The sequence below is a fragment of the Hemiscyllium ocellatum genome, chromosome 7 (assembly GCF_020745735.1).
Source record: "Hemiscyllium ocellatum isolate sHemOce1 chromosome 7, sHemOce1.pat.X.cur, whole genome shotgun sequence".
Classification (NCBI taxonomy): Eukaryota; Metazoa; Chordata; class Chondrichthyes; order Orectolobiformes; family Hemiscylliidae; genus Hemiscyllium; species Hemiscyllium ocellatum.
In genome coordinates this window covers 103,917,407-103,937,470 of record NC_083407.1, presented here as the reverse complement: position 1 = coordinate 103,937,470, position 20,064 = coordinate 103,917,407, and the positions used below count along the sequence as shown (strand labels likewise).

Below are 20,064 nucleotides of genomic sequence, written 5' to 3'. Positions count from 1 at the left end.
CTCCCCCACTTCTGCAAATGGGACTAGATTAATTTTGGATATCTGGTCAGCATGGACGAATTGGACCAAAAGGTCTGTTTCTGTGCTGTGCATCTCTATGACTCTATGGCACAAAGCCCTCCATATCTTGCTTTTAAAATTATTCTTTAAACCTGCATCTTTTGATCAATTTTATTAATTTGTTCTAATGTGTGATTTGGTGTCACATGTTCACTGATAACCCTCCCGTGTCTTGGGTTTTACCGTTTTGAAGGTACTATATACTGCAGGCTTTTGTTTTAGTCATGTGATTTCTTCGATAATGTCTATAAATTTTAAATTTATATTGCAGCTGGTTTCGGAAATCAAAGCAAATGCCATTGAGAAGCTAAAGTTGAAAGATGAACAAGGTAAAATATATCTTTATAGGTAATGGCAATTTTCTTATCCTGAGAGAACTTACTTTACCATCGGAGGCCAGCTGAAAATAGTCTTAAATGTTTCTTGTGTTGATTCGTTGTACTATTAATGACTGTGATAGGAGGAGTACATTCATCATGAGGGTCCACTACTCCATTTGCACCATTAATGTAAATGTTGATTCAAGTACAAAAATATTCAATTGCTTGTCTTTAGTGCTACTATCAAATAAGCTGTTCATTGTGAACAAAGCTTATTGTGAAAGCAAGTGGTGAACTTTGGTTTAGACTGAAGCTATGATCTGGCATTAATAATATGCCCCCTTCAGCCCACTCATAGATACATTCATACCACACAAAATGGAGAACCTCTGCAGAGATGATGGTTTCTTCCTTTTAAAAGAAAGGCAAACATAAAGGAAAAAAACTCTTGTCAGCCAAGAATCATGAAATTAAAGATAAAATTTGTTGACTTTTTATCTCTGCTGTATTTCCTGTTAACAAGGCTGAATTGCTGTCAACCATAAATAGATGACGGATGTCAGGTTCTGATTTCAATCAACTTGATATTCAATTGTTGAAAATTGGTCACAGTCCCCTAATTCAGGTTTTGCCAGGTTGGTAACTTATTGAGAGCTGCCTTTTAAAAAATCATTTCAGGAGAGATCCTGCAGTTTCCAGGATGACCTCTTTACATTCTGACTCTTGGATCTGTAGAACCGATTTTCATTTCCAGAATGTTTCGTGGATCTTGTTGGAGTTATGTTTTCCCTGTAATTAAAATAAAACCTGTTTCTTTTCTTATTGAAAATGCTGCTTAGCTGCTTCTCCAAAGTTGCTTGATTTCCACTAAAAATAGCAGGTGGATTACAGTACGTGTTAAATTACTGGCTTCATTTCCAATAAATCACCCCCCCCCCCAAAACCTTCAATCAAGAACATGTCCAGATAGTCTTGAAATATAAATACGTATTCCCAACAGTACAAAGAGTGGAGCTGGATTTATTTTTTGATTTAAGGCCAGTATTGCAGCAGTGATGAGAGGTGAACTAACTGAAGGATCATCAGTGAGGCTTTGTGGATACAGCTAAGAAGTAAGAAGGGGATGGTGACGTTATTGTGGTTCTACTATAGGCCCCAGATAGTCAATGGGAATTAGAGGAACAAATGTGCAGGGAGATTAGAGAGAATTGCAGGAACAATAGGGTGTCATCGTAGGGGATTTTAATTTTCCTAACAAAGGCTGGGACTGCCATAGTGTTAAGGGCTTAAATGGGGTGGAATTTCTTAAGTGTGTTCAGGAATGATTCCTCAAGCAGTATGTAGAGGGTCCTACCCGGGAAGGGGCAAAACTGGACTTACTCTTGGGGAAATAGGGCAGGACAGGTGATACTGGGGGAGTACTTTGTGCCCAGTGACCATAGTTCTATTAATTTTCAAATAGTTAGGGAGAGGGACAAAACTGGTCCACAGGTTCAAGTTCTAAATTTTGGGGCAAGGCAAATTTTGTTGGAATTAGACAGGAGCTTGCGGGGGTTGATTGGACTAGTTTGTTCACAGGGAAAGGGACCTCCAGCGTGTCGGAGGCCTTTAAAAGTGAAACAGTGAGACTTCAAGGTCCATATGTTCCTGTGAGGGTGAAGGGCAAGGTTGGCAGGAATAGGGAGCCCATAGATAACGAGAGACATATCTCTGGTACAGGCAGCTGGGATTAAGGGAATCCCTGGAGGTATACGGGGAGTACAGGAGTTTACTGAAGAAGGAAATCGGGAGGGCAAAAAGGGGGCATGAGATAGCCTTGGCTGAGAAGATTAGGGTGAATCGAAAGAGATTATTTAAGTACATTAAAGGAAAAAGAATAACCAGAAAGAGAGTAGGGCCCTGGATGTAAGTTTAGTCGCTGAACTGGAAGGTTCATTTCCAGACGATTTGTCACCCTACTAAGTAACATCTTCAGTGGGCCTCCAGGCGAAGTAATGTACATGATTCCTGCTTTCTATTTATATGTTTGGGATACTTTTGGTTGATGAAGTCATTTCCTCTGGTGTTGTCATTTCCTGTTATTTTTCTCAGGGGGTGTTAGATGGCGTCTAACTCGATGTGTTTGTGTTTGTTGATAGAGTTCCGGTTGGAGTGCCATGCTTCTAGGAATTCTCCTGCGTGTCACTGTTTGGCTTGTCCTAAGATGGATGTGTTGTCCCAGCTGAAGTGGTGTCCTTCCTTATCTGTATGTAAGGATACTAGTGGGAGAGGATCATGTCGTTTTGTGGCTAGTTGATGTTCATGTATCTTGGTGGCTAGTTTTCTGCCTGTTTGTCCAAGATAGTGTTTGTTACAGTTCTTGCACGGTATTTTCTAAATGACATTAGTTTTGCTTGTTGTCTGTATAGAGTCTTTCAAGTTCATTAGCTGCTGTTTTCGTGTGTTGGTGGGTTTGTGGGCTGCCATGATGCCAAGGGGTCTGAGTAGTCGGCAGTTATTTGATGTAAGGGAGAGTGGCTAGGGTTTCTGGATGTGTTTTGTCTGCTTATTTGGGTTTGTTGCTGAGAAATTGGCGGACTGTGTTCATTGGGTGCCCTTTTTTTTTAATACACGGTATAGGTGATCCTCTGCTCTGCATAGTTCCTCTGTGCTGCAGTGTGTGGTGGCTCACTGAAATAATGTTCTGATGCAGCTTTGTTTGTGGATGTTGGGATGATTGCTTCTGTAGTTCAATATTTGGTCTGTATGCGTTGTTTTTCTGTCGACACTGCGACATCTAGGAGTGGCAGTTTGTCATTGTTTTCCTCCTCTTTAGTGAATTTTATGGCAGTAAGGGTATTATTGATGGTCTTAAAGGATTCCTCTAATTTGTTTCATTTAGTGACGACAAAGGTGCCATCCACATAGCAGACCCAAAGCTTGAGTTGGATGGTTGGCAGAGCTATTTGTTCGAGTTTCTGCATTACTGCCTCTGCTAAGAACCCTGATGTTGGAGATCCTATGGGTGGTCCGTTGGTTTGTCTATAGGGTTTGTTGTTGAAGGTAAAGTGGGTGGTAAGGCTTAGGTCCACTAGCTTGACGATATTGTCCTTGCTGAAGAAGTTGGTGGTGTTAGGTGTATGTGCCTTTGGGTCTTCTAACAGAGTAGTCAATGTTTCCTTGGCCAGGTTAATGTTAATTGATGTAAATAGGGCTGTTACATCAAAAAAGAAAATTATTTCATCCTGTTCTATCTTAATGCCTTTGGCCTTCAGGAACTCTTGGGTGAAGTGGATGGAGTGGGTGAGTCTTCAACTAAGTGTTTTAGTCTTCAGTGTAGCTCTTTGGCTAATCTGTAAGTTGGTGTTCCAGGTAACGAGACTATGGGTCTGAGTGGGACTCCTGATTTCTGAATTTTGGGTAATCCATAGAAGCATGGTGTGTTGGATCCATCTAGTTTCATTTTTTGGACGTCGGTCTTATTTATGTCTCCAGTTTTATGAAGTTTTTTGAGCAAGGCTGTGATTCGGTTCTCTAGTTATGGAGTCGGGTCTATCATTACTTGTTGGTAAGTGTTTGGTATCTGTAAGTAGTACGTTCGCTTTTTCAATGTAGTCTCTTTGATTTAGAATGACTGTCAAACAGGTAGGATAATAATTTTTTTTTAGTCTTTCTAGTGCCTTCCTTTCTTGTGTATTGAGTGTGTTTCCTTCCTTTTTTCTGCTTAATGTTGGTGCGACTACCTGTATGATGACTTGTTGGGTTTCTTCTATGAGTTGGTTATCTTTTAGTAATGTTTCTAATGCTGCTACGAAATCTTTCTAGTCTGCATCCTGGCAGTTGTAATTTAATCCTCTTACTAAGACGTCATTTTCTGTGTCAGATAAGGGTTGTCAGTGTTGTTATTTAGTGTAAGTTTGTCTAGTTTCTTCTGCAGGTCTGGTTTTTTCACCAACGTTAATGTTCATTGCTTTGCCTGGAGGCCCACTGAAGATGTTACCTAGTAGGGTGACAACACGTCTGGAAATGAACCTTCCAGCTCAACGAGCAAACCTACGTCCAGAACCTCAACCTGAGCTACAAATCTTCTCAAAGCTTGCTAAGAATAGGGCCCCTCAAGGAGCAAAATGGACATGTATGGCAGAGGTCATCAATGAATATTTCTTCTCTGTATTTAGCGTGGAAACTTGTGGAAGTTAGTGGTGATATCTTGGGAACAGTCCATATCACAGTAGAGGAGATGCTGCAACTTGGTTCAACATGATTTTCACTTCAAAAGAGCCAGCATGAATTTTTAAATTAACCTGCATTAGTTCATGTGACCATTAATTTTGTCCCAAATTATTATTATTGAAGCTTTCCAACCACTTAAGTTAAATTGAGTGGTCTGCAGTTCTGTCGCTCATCCTTTTGTTTTGAATAAGAACATAACATTTGCAATTCTCTAATCCTGTGGTACTATTCTGAGTCTAAGGAAGTAGAAAATTGTTGTTAGTTCCCTTGTACATTTTATTCCGGTTCTCTCAGTATTCTAGTTACACCTTATCTGATCCCAGTGCCTTGTTTACTTTTGTACAGAGCCTGTCCAATACCACTACCTCATGAATGAATTTTCTCCTCTTTGGCAATGGACTGGGTAGCATCTCTTCAAAAATAATATTGTGATTGATCTGATTGTGGCATCAAATCCACTAGTGTGTTTTTCCCCAGTGTTCATTGACTGCAGTGTTTCCTACATAAAAGTAGGACTTTTTTTCAGTATGTGATTTTGTTTGAGCAAGTAAGTGATTGTGAAAATGTGAGTGGTTGAGCTTTGAGGTGTATGCTTTCAATGTTTCATTAACTTATTGTGATTGCCTAAAGATTGGCTCCAATATCTTATCCATTATCCTGCTTTCTGGACTGTGATGAATGTGATGTAGTGTGGTAAATGTGAGGTTATCTACTTTGCAAATCAGAGTTTTATTTAAATTGTGAAAGATTGTAGCATGCTGTTGTGCAAAGGGATTTAGGAATGCTCATACATGAATCACTAAAAGTTGATTTGCAGATACAAGAGGTAATCAGGAAGGCAAACGGAATATTGGCTTTCATTGCTAGAGGGATTGATTTTAAGAGCAGGGAGTTTCTGCTGTAATTATACAAGGTGTTGGTGAGGCTGCACCTGGAATATTGGTATGCAGTTCTGGTTTCCTTACTTGAGGAAGGGTATACTGGCTTTGGAGACAGTGCAGAGGAGGTTCACCAGATTGATTCCGGAGATGAGAGATCCTATAAGGAGAGGTTGAGCCGCCTGGGACTGTACTTACGAGAAGAATGAGAGGGGATCTCATGTAGAAATATATAAAATTATGAAAAGGATGGGTAAGAGACAGGCAGGCAAGTTGTTTCCACTGTTGGGTGAGACTAGGAGGAGGAACTGTGTTTCCCAGAGGGTAGTGAATCTATGGAATTCTCTGCCCAAGGAAGCAGGAGAGGCGGCTTCGTTAAATATATTTAAGACACAGTTGGATGAATTTTTGCATGGTAGGGGAATTAAGGGTTATGGGGATAATGCATGTCGGAGGAGCTGAGATGATGGATAGATCAGCCATGATCTTAATGAATGATGGGCCAAATGGTCTACTCCTGTTTCTATTACTATGAAACAAATGAATCGTTCTTTTTGTGAGCATTTTTGAGCTCAGAAGCTAGCCCACTGTGATCTGCAGCATTGAGAGTTTATTCAGTTCCAAGAATTGCTGTGTGGCCAGCAATAGGCGAGGAGCAAAATGCAAGGCTTTCAATAGGTCACTCAGGTGTCTCTGAAGGTGAGGTCAGAGGGGACAGGTAGTAATTCTGTTGTTAGTTGGAGCAGTTGTAGGCTACGTGTTATTTGTGCTTCTGATTGTAAAAGTTTTGTGTAATGATGACTCAAGTCCTGCAGTAGTTGAGTAGCTCTGTTTAGTGAGAGCTCAGGGACGTCAAGGGAGCTGTGGAAGAAGAGAAGCTCCAGAACAAGCCATGTGCGATTAAAAATTCAGCAAAGCTGAGAGTGCAGTTTGAAAAGCTCACAAGCAGTGTTTACTGGATGAAACTGAGTGAGATTAGAGCTCAGAAAAATCTTGGAGTTGTATTGGCTTGGTGAACCTCTCAGTTTGTGCAAAACTAGAGTTGTGCCTGCGAGGGAGCACAGTTTTTGAGACCAAAGGAATGTACACCCAACAAAGGAAGGTTAGATTAGCTTAGATTACTTACAGTGTGGAAACAGGCCCTTCGGCCCAACAAGTCCACACCGACCCGCGGAAGAGCAACCCATCTATTTCCCTACGTTTACCCCTTCACCTAACACAACGGGCAATTTAGCATGGCCAACTCACCTAACCTGTACATCTTTGGACAGTGGGAGGAAACTGAAGCACCCGGAGGAAACCCACACTGACACGGGGAGAATGTGCAATCTCCACACAGACAGTTACCTGAGGTGGGAATTGAATAACCGGGTCTCTGGCGCTGTGAGGCAGCAGTGCTAACCACTATGCCACCATGATCAACCAAAATGGGAAAAACTATTGAGGCAACCTGTGATGGAAAAGATCTTGAGAGGGGGTTTGAAAGCTATATCAGCAAAAGTGAGGAATTATGATAGTTTGTGAAGTTTAATGAGATTTGATGAGCCAATATGTCAGTAACATCTTAGGGAATTCTGAAAATTCCGTGGGATCTGATTTGACCACGTTTGCTATTAGATGTGAGTTGTTGAATCATTGTCGATTTACGGTGGCTCAGTGGTTAACACTGCTGCCTCACAGCGCCAGGGAACCAGGTTTGATTCCAGCCTCAAGCCGCGCGGAGTTTGCACATCCTCCCCGTGTCTGCGTGGGTTTCCTCTGGGTGCTCCGGTTTCTTCCCACAATCCAAAGATATGCAGGGCAGGTGAATTGGCCATGGTAAGTTGCCATAGTGTTCAGAGATGTGTAGGTTAGGTGCATTAGTCAGGGGAAATATAGAGTAGGGGAATGGGTCTGGGTGGGATAGTCTTTGGAGGGTCATTGTGGACTTTTTGGGCCAAATGACCTGTTTCTACTCTGTAGGGTCTCCATGATCCTATGCTGACATGTAATTCAAATAAGTAATTATTATATTAATTCTCAGTGTTTGAATATAAGACATACACATATTGTAAGTATTTTACTGTTCTAATATAGCAAATTTTACTGTTATTTGTTCAAAACATCACAATCTTATGGCTTTATTCTCTTTGCATATCCCATGGATCTCTCACTTTGCTTAAATTGTGGTACTGGTTCCTAGCCAGATTGTAAAATAAATTTGGCTATCTGGGTGTCAGGAATCATAACAATAGCACTTTATAGTTGTACATTGCTTTGGGTCCTCCTTAAGTTGAAAAGGTATTATATAAATGCAAATTCTTGCTGTTTTCTATAACTTATTGCAGACTAAGTGTCTTTGAACCTTGTTGATCTGTATGCTTCAGTTCCACATTCAGCAGTAGGGGAGTAGAGAGATAAATAGAAGTTTTTCCAAATAAATCAATTAAAAGGTCAACTTTTAGTATGTGTATTGACAACTGCTACGTCTTGATCTGCTTAATTTACCCTTCTTTATTTAACAGTAGGTGGAACCTGTTTGAGACCAATTGACAGAACTGGAAAGCTGCTCCCTCCAGGTGGGTGATTACTGCCTGAAATATCTCCATTTGATTTTAGTAATATCTCTGGTGTCCTGAATTAATGCCAGGTTTCTCATTGGTGGTGTTGTCTCTCCTCCACTATACTGCCGCAGTTGTAAGATATCCGTTTACATCCTGATACGTGCATTTTCTTTAATTTGTAGTCTGTGAGGATTTGACTGTGAAGGGCATTGGACTGAAAACAGGAAGCAGTTTGGCACTTTTTCCTGGCCACACTCCAAAAGATACACAGGTAAGGAGAAAGGTCAAGGCTATCTTCTGCATGTTTTAGATGATGCTGTTTCATAAATTTAAGCTGTCACTGCTAAGAGTATATTCTTAATTAAGTATCAAGTCTTTCTTTTGATCTTGAATTTAATCTGTCCGCATTGTATCTTTGCCCTGACTTATTTATGGCTATATGTTGTTGAAATATTTTGCAGCTATAAACAAAAAAGTGTTGTCAGTCCTCAAACATCCAGCAGCATCTTGTTACAGTCTTTAAAATGACTTTAAAACGTACTTGAGTTCTAGCGACCCTTTGAAAAGTTCACATCACAAGATTTCAAGTTTTAAGACTCTTACTATATTAACCAGTTGAAACCAACGTTAGCTAACATAATGTTTGTCAGCAATCTATACTGAAACTCCAGAAAATATCCCATGGGACCGCGAGAACTATTACCACAGTTTTACTTTTCTCTGCTCTCTAAATGGACACTTTATTCTCCTGAAACAAGTTCAAAGTTCTTCTCTGCTCCCAATCGTTCTCTTCCTTTTTCCTTGTCCAGTTATTAATTCTAATCTCAGGGCTGACTTCTATGGTGAGGTTGCTGTGGAAGTTTCTCCCTCCAGCTAAAACTAGGACAATTTTCTGATCTCAGTTAAAGCTTCAGAAACTTTGTTTCTTCTGTTTGGCTCAAGTTTCTATCTATCTACTGAGTATTGAATAGTAAAGATAGAATTCCTTTAGTCTGCCTCTGTTTGTCTATTGTTGTTCATCCCCGCCCTCGTTCCCCTGCCCTGCCCTCGTCACCCCGCCCTCGTTCCCCCGCCCCGCCCTCTTCTCTCACCCCCTCCCTTCTCTTCCCCCCCTTTCCACCCCTCCGATTTTTCCCCCATTGTGCTCTTATCCGTGTCTTTCTGTCTCCACCCCTGCCGATTCTTCCACACTGACCTTACCATGAGATTCATGAGTACCATCAGAAATCTGCCGTCTACAATCTCAAGCATTTCCTGTTGACTTCTATTCTTTTTAAGATCCATCCCCATCGTTATGTAAACCACAAAGGTATTATGTCCATGTAGATATGCTAATTGGATATTCTGAAGAACCCAGCCCCATTCACAATTTTAGAATTAAATCGAGCACTTAACATAAAAGTATTTGTGAAGTCCTACTTTCCTAATGCCTGCCGTCAGACGTCTGACAGTTTACTTCATACAGTTAGCACAGATTCTACTGACCTTGCCCACCAGTATCAAAGTCTTACATGTTCTACCACTTATATCAACATAGGCAACCAACATCTAAGCCATTGAGCCTTGTGGTTGGGCTGAATTCAGGCAGGTTATATGACCCATTTCATTCTACCAATTTCCTTAGAGTCCCAGAGCATAGCAATCTCATAAAATTTGTAATAATGTGTATTTTCTGGCACAGCAGGTTCACTTACTTACATCAGATTTTCCAGATTTTTCTTGCACTCTTGACTGTTGATGTAAAAATACTTTTGTATCATTTCTAATTGATTTTTGTTTTTAATTCCTCTATTTAGCTGTTCTTGTACTTCTCTGTTGGGGACAGTCTTCATATGACCCCTGAAATGGAAATAGTGGTAGAACAGAGCATCTCTGTCCGAGAGGTAAATAATTAGGTCGACGAACATGATGAGATTTTCTGCAATTTTGATCAAGTGATGTGTTCACTAATGTTGCACTATTCTATAAAAGATGGAGCCTGCATGAAGGCTAAATTCCATATTCTGCACTCTTTTGTGAGCATCCCTAATTTATTAGATGTTGGGGGTGTGCTGTCCTTTTTTTAAATGCTGTGGTCCATATCATACTCATAGGCTAGCAAACCTGTTAGATAGGGAATTCCAGAACATTGCAACTCCTGTGATATAGTTCCGAGTCAGATGATTTAAGCCTTGAAGCGGAACTTTTAGGTGATGGTGTTCACATAAATCTGCTGTCTTTGTTCTGCAAGATAGTAGATTTAAAGGTGCAGTCAGAATAGCCATGACAAGTTGCTGCAGTTCACCTTGTAGATATGTCAGCAATGAAAACTTTGAATGTTAAGATAATGGATGAAATACTAGTTATGCTGCTTTACCTGTCCTGGATGATGATAGGCTGCTTGTGTATTGTTGATTGTACTCATCCAAGCAAGTGGTATATATTTCATTACACTCCTGATTTATGCCTTACAGATGGTGGACGTGTTTTGGGGCATCAGGAGGTGTGGTTACTCACCACAGAGTTTCCAGCTTCTGACTTGCTCTTGTAGCCACTGTATGTATATGGCTGGTCCATTTCAGGTTTTGGCTGATGGTTGCCTTAGGATGTTGATATTGAGAGATTCGACAAAGTGATGCCATTGAATGTAATGGGAGATAGCAAGGTTCCTGTTTATTAAAAGTGCCCATTGCTCGCCTCTGTTTAGCATGGTTGTTTTTGTCAACAATAAGGCTGTTAAATACAATGTATTGCTGCAATGGGCAGACTTCTCTGAAGGGTCGCGATTAGTATTTAGTTATTAGTGAACAAGCTGTCTTCTGACTTTATGATAGATTAATAAGTCTCTCAGCTGAAGATGGTTAGGTTAAGGAGACTACCCTGAGGAACCCTTGCAGTAATGTCTCAGAGCTGAAATGATTGGCTTTCAATAGCTCCAGTTATCTTCCTTCTGCTTGGTTTGACTCCAAGAAGTGGAGAGTTTTTCTCAACTTCCCATTTCCTTCAATTTTGCGAGGTTCCTTCATACTACATTGGGATTATTACTGCTTGATGTCAAGGGCCATCATTTTACCTCTCCAGTTGGATTCAAGGTGAGGTGAGTCCTGGAGCTTTGGAAACTTACTGAACTGTTGAGTAAGTGCTACATTTTAGCATAGTTAACAGTACCTTCTGTCATTTTGCATTTAACTGAGGGAGCACTAATGTGGTAGTAATTAACTAGTATGGCCTTGTCCAGGGTTTATGGTCAGGACATTCCTGGACAAATTTCATGCAGGTGGATCTCAGTTGTTCTAGGTTCATGGGATGTGGGCATCCCAGCGTTAATTGCTTACCCCTAATCGCAGTTAGGAGTCAATCTCATCTCTTTGCAGTGGGTCTGGAGTCACATGTAGAATCAGGAAACTATTGGCTAGTTGGCCTAATTTTGGTCATTGGTAAGATTTTAGAGTCTATTATTACAGATGAATTTGCAGAGTGCTTGGAAGTTTGTGGTAAAATAGGGCTGAGTCAGCGTGGCTTTATCAAGGGGATGTCATGCCTGATAAATCCGTTAGAATTCTGAGATCAAACAAGTTAGACAAAGGACAAAGTGCACATGGTCTATTTGGATTTCCAGAAGGCCTTTGACACAGGAGGTTGCTAAGATACACCCTAACCTGTTACAGGCAAGGTACTGGTATGAATAGAGGATTGGCTGACTGGCAAAAAGCAGAGGAATAAAGGATGGCAGCAGGTGACTAGTATAGCTCTGCAGGCATCCGTGTTGGGACCACAACTATTTACATTAAACGTTAATGATTTGGATGAAGGAACTGAGAGCATTGTTGCTAAGTTTGCAGATGACACAAAGCTACATGTCTGGACGGGCACTGTTCAGGAAGCAGATGGATTTGGATAGGCTAAGAGAGTGTGCAAAGAAGAGGCATGTAGAATACAAGGTTGGAATATATGAGGTTATGCGCTTTGGAAGGAAGAGTAGAGGCATAGACTATTTTCTAAACGGGGAAAGGGTTTGGAAATCTGAAACACTAAGGGAGTTGGGAGTTTTAGTTCATGTTTGTCTAAAGGTTAACATGCAGATTCAGTTGACATTTAGGAAGACAAATGCAATGTTAACATTCATTTCAAGAGGGTGAGAATACAAGAGCAGAGATGTATGCCTGAAGTTTTACAAGGCTGTGATCAGACTGCATTTGGAATATGTTTTGGGCCCTGTATCTGAGAAAGGATGTGCTAGTTTTGGAGGTTTCCAGAGGGGGCTTACAAGAATGATCCTGGGGATGAAGGACTTTGTTAAATGAGGAGCTGTTGAGGACTATTAGTCTGTATTCGATGATTAGAAGGATGAGAGTGAATCTGACTGAAAATTACAAAATACAGAGAAGCCTGGATAGAATGGACATGGAAAAGATATTTCCACTGATAGGAGAGACTAGGACCCGAAGCTTCAAGGTGAAGGAATGACTCTTTAGAACTGAGGTGAGGAGGAATTTCTTCAGCCAAATGGTGATGAATCTACGGAGCTCATTGCCACAGAGGGATGGAGGCCAAGTCATTGAGTGTTTTCAAGACAGGACATAACCCTTGATTCTCTTACTAATCAAGAACCTATGGGAAAGGGGCAGGCAAATGGGTCTGAGAAACATTTCAACCATAATCGAATGGTGGAGCAGACTTTGGGCTGAATGGCCTAATTCTGCTTTTGTATCTTATGGTCTTATGTAGGCCAGACAATGTAAGGACGACATATTTCCTTCACAAGATAGAAGATTTTATTTGAGGTAGTAATGAGTATTAATTAGTTTTATATGACAAATTAGCTTTTTATTCCAGAATTTTTACTGAATTTTAGATTTCATCATCTGCAATGGTGAGATTTGAACTCACGTCCACAGAACATTATCCAGGTGTATTAGATTACTAGTCCAATGATATTACTGTGATGTGCCGCCATCTCCCGCAGATTTATTAGTCCAACAAGTTTAATTGGAAGCACACTAGCTTTCGGAGCGACGTTCCTTCATCAGGTGATTGTCAGATGATGAAGGAGCGTCGCTCCGAAAGCTAGTGTGCTTCCGATTAAACCTGTGGACTATAATCTGGTGTTGTGTGATTTTTAACTGTGTACACCCCAGTCCAACACCAGCATCTCCAAATCATGAGATTTATTAGAATAGCTTTGCTAGGAAAGTTGACTGTTTGGGAACATGTTTTCGCAACTATTGTCATCACTACTAACCTTTTGTCTCCCTTCCTCCTTTTTAAAGTGCTGTTGTATTTATCTCTCTTCACACCACCCCCCCCCCCCCCAAAAAAAAGTTCCAAAACAATGCAACAGCTCATAAACAGTAATTAGTGCTCCTGGACTGTGAGAAAATCACCTCTAACTCTTAAAATACCTCAAAAAAGGAGCAACTCTTATAGCCACGATTTTTTCATCCTCTTCCATCTTGGATTACTGAAGCTGGTCTGAGGCTGTTTTCCCTGGAGCGTCGGAGGCTGAGGAGTGACCTTATAGAGATTTATAAAATCATGAGGGGCATGGATAGTATAAGTAGACAAGGTCTTTTCCCTGGGGTGGGAGAGTCCAGAACTAGAGGGCATAGGTTTAGTGTGAGAGGGGAAAGATTTAAAAGAGACCTAAGGGGCAACCTTTTCAGGCAGAGCGTAATGCATGTATGGAATAAGCTGCCAGAGGAATTGGTGGAGGCTGGTTCAATTACGACATTTAACAGGCATCTGGATGGATATATGAGTAAGGAGGGATCTGGGCCCCGTGCTGGCAGATGGGACTAGATTAATTCAGGATATCTGATCAGCTTGGATTAGTTGGACCAAAGGGTCTGTTTCCGTGCTGTACATCTGTAACTCTATGACTGCTACTGATGATGTAAAGAAATGTAGCCTTTGCTGCATCCATCAGTGCTTTCTGCCATTTCTTGCCTGTGTGCAGCAAATCAAGTTGACTTACGTTTGATTAGATTAGATTAACCTACAGTATGGAAACAGGGCCTTCAGCCCAACAAGTCCATACCAACCTTCTGAAGAGCAATCCACCCAGACCCATTCCCCTACCCCATATTTCCCTTTGACTAATGCACCTAACATTATGGGCAATTTAGCATGGCCAATTCACCTGACCTGCACATCTTTCGATTGAGGGAGGAAACCCACACAAACCCTGGGAGAATGTGCAAACTCCACGCAGTTTGGCATCTGTAATGCCAGGGACCTCAGGATGAGGCAGAGATGGCTCACCCGCGCACACAACTTGCTACAGTGGAAAGGCCGCCAACATCATCAAAGACCCTTCACACCCCGGAAATAATCTTCTACAACCTCAGAAAATATAGAAGCCTAAACACACACACCAGTAGATTCAGGAACAGCTTCTTCCTGGCAATTATTAAACTACTGAATTGACTCTCTAACCTCCAATAATGATGATCTTGCTAATGTTGATCTCTCTTGTATGCCCTGTAACCTGTGTGCCTTTGTCTAAATCTTTTGTTCTGTACAGCCTTGCTTACTGTGATTTGCCTGTACTGCTCATAAACAAAGCTTTTCACTGTACTTTGGTACATGTGGCAATAAATCAATCAATCAATCAACCTCTATCTGAAAATGATTTCAAATGCTTCAACGTTATCTTTTTATCTAATGTGTTATGATCCATATTGTTAAGGATAGGAACGCTTTCACCTCCCCTTAGCTGTTTAATTGGTCGTAAATGCCTGTGTTTTTTCCACAACATTAAGAACTTAGCTTAATTATTCCCCTTTGTGCTTAATGTAATCTCCAAGGTATTTATTGTTTTCTGTTTGATATTGGAGAATATTGTACAGTACTTAATATTTAGGCTATTGTACAGATTTCAGAATGGTACTACGATTATTACATGCAGAGGGTGGTACATGTATGAGCTGCCAGTGGAGGTTGAGGCAGATACAGTTACAACATTTAAAAGGCATCTGGGTGGGTACATGAATAGCAAGGGTTTAGGGGGATATGGGCCAAATCCTGGTAAATGGAACTAGATTAATTTAGGAAATCTGGTTAGTGTGGATGAGTTAGACCAAGGGGTCTGATTCTGTGCTAACAACTCTGACTCCTTTCCAGGACCTCTGCTGTTTCCTAAAGGGAAAACTACAGAGGTTTTTATTGGGAAATGGAGTGTATTTGAAGTGAAGTTGCAATTTAATAAGTAATAACCTGTCTCTGTTTACTGTGACCAAACTCGGAATGCACTGGTGTGATGATTCCCATTTCTGTGACAGATTTCCAAATAGTGACAGTTTATGAACAATTTCATGCTGAGGTCTGTTACCAAGTGACAAGGAATTGAGAATGTCTAACTCATTTCATGCAGGATTGTTGTAATTAGTAGTAGCAGGAAATTTTCATTCCACCAATCTGTGCTGGGTGCTGCAGAGAAATTGTTTAGTAAACTAAAGTAAACTAAACAATTCCATTCTTTAAACATCCGTATGAGAGGACTCAAGACCAACACAACATTATTGAATCCAAGTAGTTCCTTTATTTTTTTGTTATTGTTTGATGTGTTTCAGAATGAGCCCTTCTGACTGGTGTCTGGATTGTACTGTCCTTGAAGTAATTGACAGTTAACTCCTGGGGCCATCCCATTTTCTACAAATGGAAGCCATTCAAACCTTTGTTGCACCAAGTCTAAACTGTTCATTGTGTTGACCTAACTGTTCATCTTGGCTCCTGCTATTCTACTGCTTCAAATTTTAAATCCCTAAACTTAAAGATATGTCTTTTGTTCTAGTGCTTGAAGCTGATGTTGGAGAAAGCTGTATTAACAGGTATGTTAGAAAGTCCTCTTTAAGTGTATTTTCATTGCTAAAATAGCAACCTCCAGTAAAGGATTTAGCAAAATTAATGTATTAATATATTAGTTACAAAGAGTACTTGTAGCAGTAAAAGCATAATTTTCTGAAGCAATATCAGGAAGTACACATTCAGTGAATGCTTACAGTCTCTGGAACAATTGACAATACTACGAAAAGTTTTCGTGGCTGCTTCTGTGTCTTCTATTAAACTCTTGCTATTTATCCACAGGAGAGTGTTGGCATTTGAGGAAAACTGACTGGTGCTATGATGCTGGGGAGGTTTTGAAAGATGAAGTAAGTTAATGAGGTGGAAATTAGCTTTGCCGCACATGTACACTAGACAGTCCTCCCTCATTTGTCTTTGATTGTGCTGATACCGGTGCCATCTTCACCCTACTAATCAATTGAAGTGAGACCAACTCATGTAATTGAAAATGTGTTGCTGGAGAAGCGCAGCAGGTCAGGCAGCATCCAAAGAACAGGAAATTCGACGTTTCAGGCATTAGCCCTTCATCAGGATGAAGGGCTTATGCCTGAAACGTCAGATTTCCTGTTCCTTGGATGCTGCCTGACCTGCAGCGCTTCTCCAGCAACACATTTTCAGCTCTGACCTCCAGCATCTGCAGACCTCACTTTCTCCAACTCATGTAATTACACAGTATGTATTACATTACAGTAACTTGTTAGGTTTCAGACAAATTCATATGCTTGGATATCTTCTGTCTTCTAAATTACATGATAGAATTTAAACTCCAACAGATGTGACGCCAAAAACATGTTTTATATTATATCAGACCTTCGGGACAGCCAAACAATGTCATGTTCTGGGACCAGAGTTTACTTGAAAGTTTATATGCTTAGCTATGCTGCTCAGCTGGAAATTTAAGGATTCTTCACTAGCTGGTGGTTGTGTACCATCTACTGGCTGATTGCATAACTATAGTAATTCTCAGTGCAGAGTGTCTGCATGTACACTAGCATAGGAATGTAGTGTTTGATTTCATAAAAAAAGACAAATTATACAGGCATAATAGATATTTTTGTTTGACATAGTGCATTTTAATGTAATACTGTCAGATGTCAATGGTTTTAAGATATAGAATTTCAACATGCACTGTTATCCTGTGGAAAATTTTGCAATATTTAACATGCGCGTAATTGACAAAGATTCCTTCTTGAATAAACAAACATGTTCGGAAGGAGGGGACTGTAAGTGATTTACATTGAAGGTCCATCTTCTTCCTCCTTTAATTATTCAATTTCTTGAGGACGCGGGATGAACTTTGAAAGAGGTGGGACTCAGATGAACCTTCAAATACAAGACTCTTTCATCTTGGTATATGTCTTATGTTACAAGAAGTATTGTTCACACAGGTGTATCACAGCCAGTGTGTCTCATCTGCACGATGCACTAGGCACCTCCCAAACCCATTGTCTCAATGATCTAGAAGAATAAAGTCAGAAGGTGCAAGGCAACACCAGTATCTTCAAGACCCCCTCTACTTTGTACAACTTGCTGACTTGGAATTTTATCACTGTTCCTTCATTGTCAACCAAAATCCTGGAATCCTCTTGCTGTAAACACTGTAGATGTTTTTTTGTGACATGAACTGCGATAGTTCAAGAGATGACTCAATATCAGCTTTTTGAGGGCAGTTAGGATGGATAATAAAAAATGTTTTTTCCATTGATATCCACATCACTAACTGAAGGAATTAAAAGATTCCACTACATCCTTACAACTGATATTGGTTTTCAAAAAGACAGTACATTACTCTTTAGATCGCTCAGGAAGATGAAAATGTGAAGCTCTCTTTCTTCTGCATACCCCCTCCCCCAAATAGAACAAGGCTGATGAGACTGAGAGCCAATTGAAAATAATAGAATTAAAGCTGAATTGAAGATAGACTTTCATTGGGCTTGGATTTTGAGGGTATGGAACTAAGACAGTTGGATGAAATCAAGTAGCAGATTAGTCAAAAGCTAATAAATGAGGCTTAAGGGGATGAATAGCTGACTCCTATTCCTATATAAAAGATGAGGACAGTGTAAGTCACAACTTCTGTGTTTCTGTGGAAAGGTCACCAGATCTGGAACATTAACTTTGATTTTTCTTTACAGATGCTGCCAGACCTGCTGAGTTTTCTCAGCAACTTCTGTTTTTTTTCTTTGTTCAATAAATTGATTTCAGTTGGGATGGTAAACTTTATTCTTCATGGTCTCAGCTGAAAATGTTTTCTTGCCATGATTATAAATCTTAGTATGTGTGAGGATGACAGTATTTTGGAGCATATTCTCGACACTCTCTCAAATGGCTGAGTAAGCTAGTGACTCTAGCACCTGGTGACTATTGCTTAGAGGTGCATTCATTGCTTTCAGGGTAAGGAGTCAGGAGAAAACTGACAGAAGAGGGAGGGAAGCTTAACATCGTACAACTGTTTTTTTTTTCATGTTGGTATTTGTAGGAAGCTACATTGGCATATATGAAGATAACAAATGGAGAGACACTGGTCATCATGGAGGGAAGGCTTCCACCAAAGGTAAAACTTTCACTGTAATACAGTTAATCAGAAAACGCCGCACAATTCCACTCCTGATTTTTATGTGAAAAGTAAACTATCTTTTCAGTGTCAGCTCAATGGATTAAATTGTAAAGCACAGATGGAGACCTTTCAGCCCATCAACCCGATGTCTGTCCCTCTGTGAAAAGGCATCCAGTTATTTCCATCTGCTTCTCCATAATCTCCTATTTTGAATTTCTTTTTTAGTGAATATATTCAATATATTCGAGTTCATACTGATTGCACTTCCACCAATTTTCTAGATGGTGGATTTCAGATCGCGTCATCCATGACTGATTCCTTTGCAAATTATCTTGAATGTGTTTCTTCTGGTTACCGATGCCCCTTATGTAGATACAGTCTCTCCTTAGTTATTCTGTCGAAGTCTTTAATAATTCTGAATGCTTCTATTAAATCTCCCTTTGACCCTCTTTGTTGTAAGGAGAACGACCCCAGATACGCCTGCATCATGCTTATTGTCGGAGAAAGATTTATATCATGAGTGAAACAGCAGATTTCTGCTACATGACTTGGCCTACAGGCAGTAGATTGCTTTCACTGCCAGAGTCTGATTGAAAAATAAAAGTCTCTTTTGTGTCCTTTTTGTGCTTTTTCAGTTTCTTGGTGTATCTCTCACAGGGATTCCTGATGTTACCTGTCTGGCTCTATCAGCCTCCACTGGACTCTGAAAATAGAGGGTGCTTTCGAGAAGAGCAGGAAAACATTGCAAATAGACTCTGTGCATTGAATATCGCGTCAACTGCCAGAGGTAGGTGAACAAGGTGGAGGAAATTGTGGTGTTTTCAAATTGATTGTGAGTTAGCATGTAATATGGCTCAGTTACATTTTGATGTGACCAATTTCTGGAGGTTTTCAGAATATTTAAGTTTTTTTTAGAAAAAGCTGGATTAAATTGTTTCCTGTAAAGCTGTAACAGGATTTTTTGGGTTGGAATTGCCTCAGCTGGGTGTGTGAAATGTTTTAGTATATAGGTATTCCACCTTTTACGTGGCCTTGTTTTCATTATTTTGCTTTGACGTCAGTGAGTTAGAAGGCCTAGAAAATGCACGACTTGTTATAATGTTGTTTACCGGAGTATATTACAGTAATTGACCTGATTGCCACCATTTTGCATGACCTTTCTGTCTCCAACTCGCAGTCCTTCCCCATGGTACATAGTGTCCTGTGGCGAGGGGCATTCCACCCTCCACATCCCAACTTCTCCACTAGAGCTGCTACCTGCGCCTTTTACCAATTAGGAGTTAAGCATTTAAAGATTTGTATTTCCGTTTAGAGGGTGCAGGAACATGTATTTTCCTGCTAAGGGATGCCCTCACAAAACAGAACTTCATTTTCAACATTGAACCCTTTGGAATTCTCAGGACCCTACCCTTGACTTTAAGTGAGGATACTCTTACCTTTTGCCTCTGTTATTAATGAATGGAAAACTTAGTTGCAATTAACTAGAAAAGTTATATATTGGCATTACGGCAAAACCTTAGCGTAACAGTTCTGAAGGTCTGTCTGCCTATTTCTGTTTTTATTCCCTATCTGCATGGTAAAAACAATTCAGATTATATTTCCCTTTTTGTTTTGAAACAAACATGCAAAGTAGAAGCAGTTTGGGCCATTCTGTCCCTTGAGCCTGCTCCACC

The 20,064-nt window shown here is 40.3% G+C and overlaps 1 protein-coding gene across 1 annotated transcript in view; it reads left to right on the top strand.

Annotated features, from left to right (window-relative positions):
• The window catches only part of usp40 (ubiquitin specific peptidase 40), a 137,197-nt gene that overhangs the window by 84,518 nt on the left and 32,615 nt on the right, over window positions 1-20,064 (top strand). Inside the window, exons 18-25 of the mRNA XM_060827614.1 lie at window positions 332-389; window positions 7,975-8,028; window positions 8,196-8,284; window positions 9,810-9,896; window positions 15,785-15,821; window positions 16,078-16,142; window positions 18,314-18,388; window positions 19,049-19,178. Coding sequence (XP_060683597.1) covers window positions 332-389; window positions 7,975-8,028; window positions 8,196-8,284; window positions 9,810-9,896; window positions 15,785-15,821; window positions 16,078-16,142; window positions 18,314-18,388; window positions 19,049-19,178 — 595 coding nt within the window. The remainder of the gene's footprint in view (window positions 1-331; window positions 390-7,974; window positions 8,029-8,195; window positions 8,285-9,809; window positions 9,897-15,784; window positions 15,822-16,077; window positions 16,143-18,313; window positions 18,389-19,048; window positions 19,179-20,064) is intronic.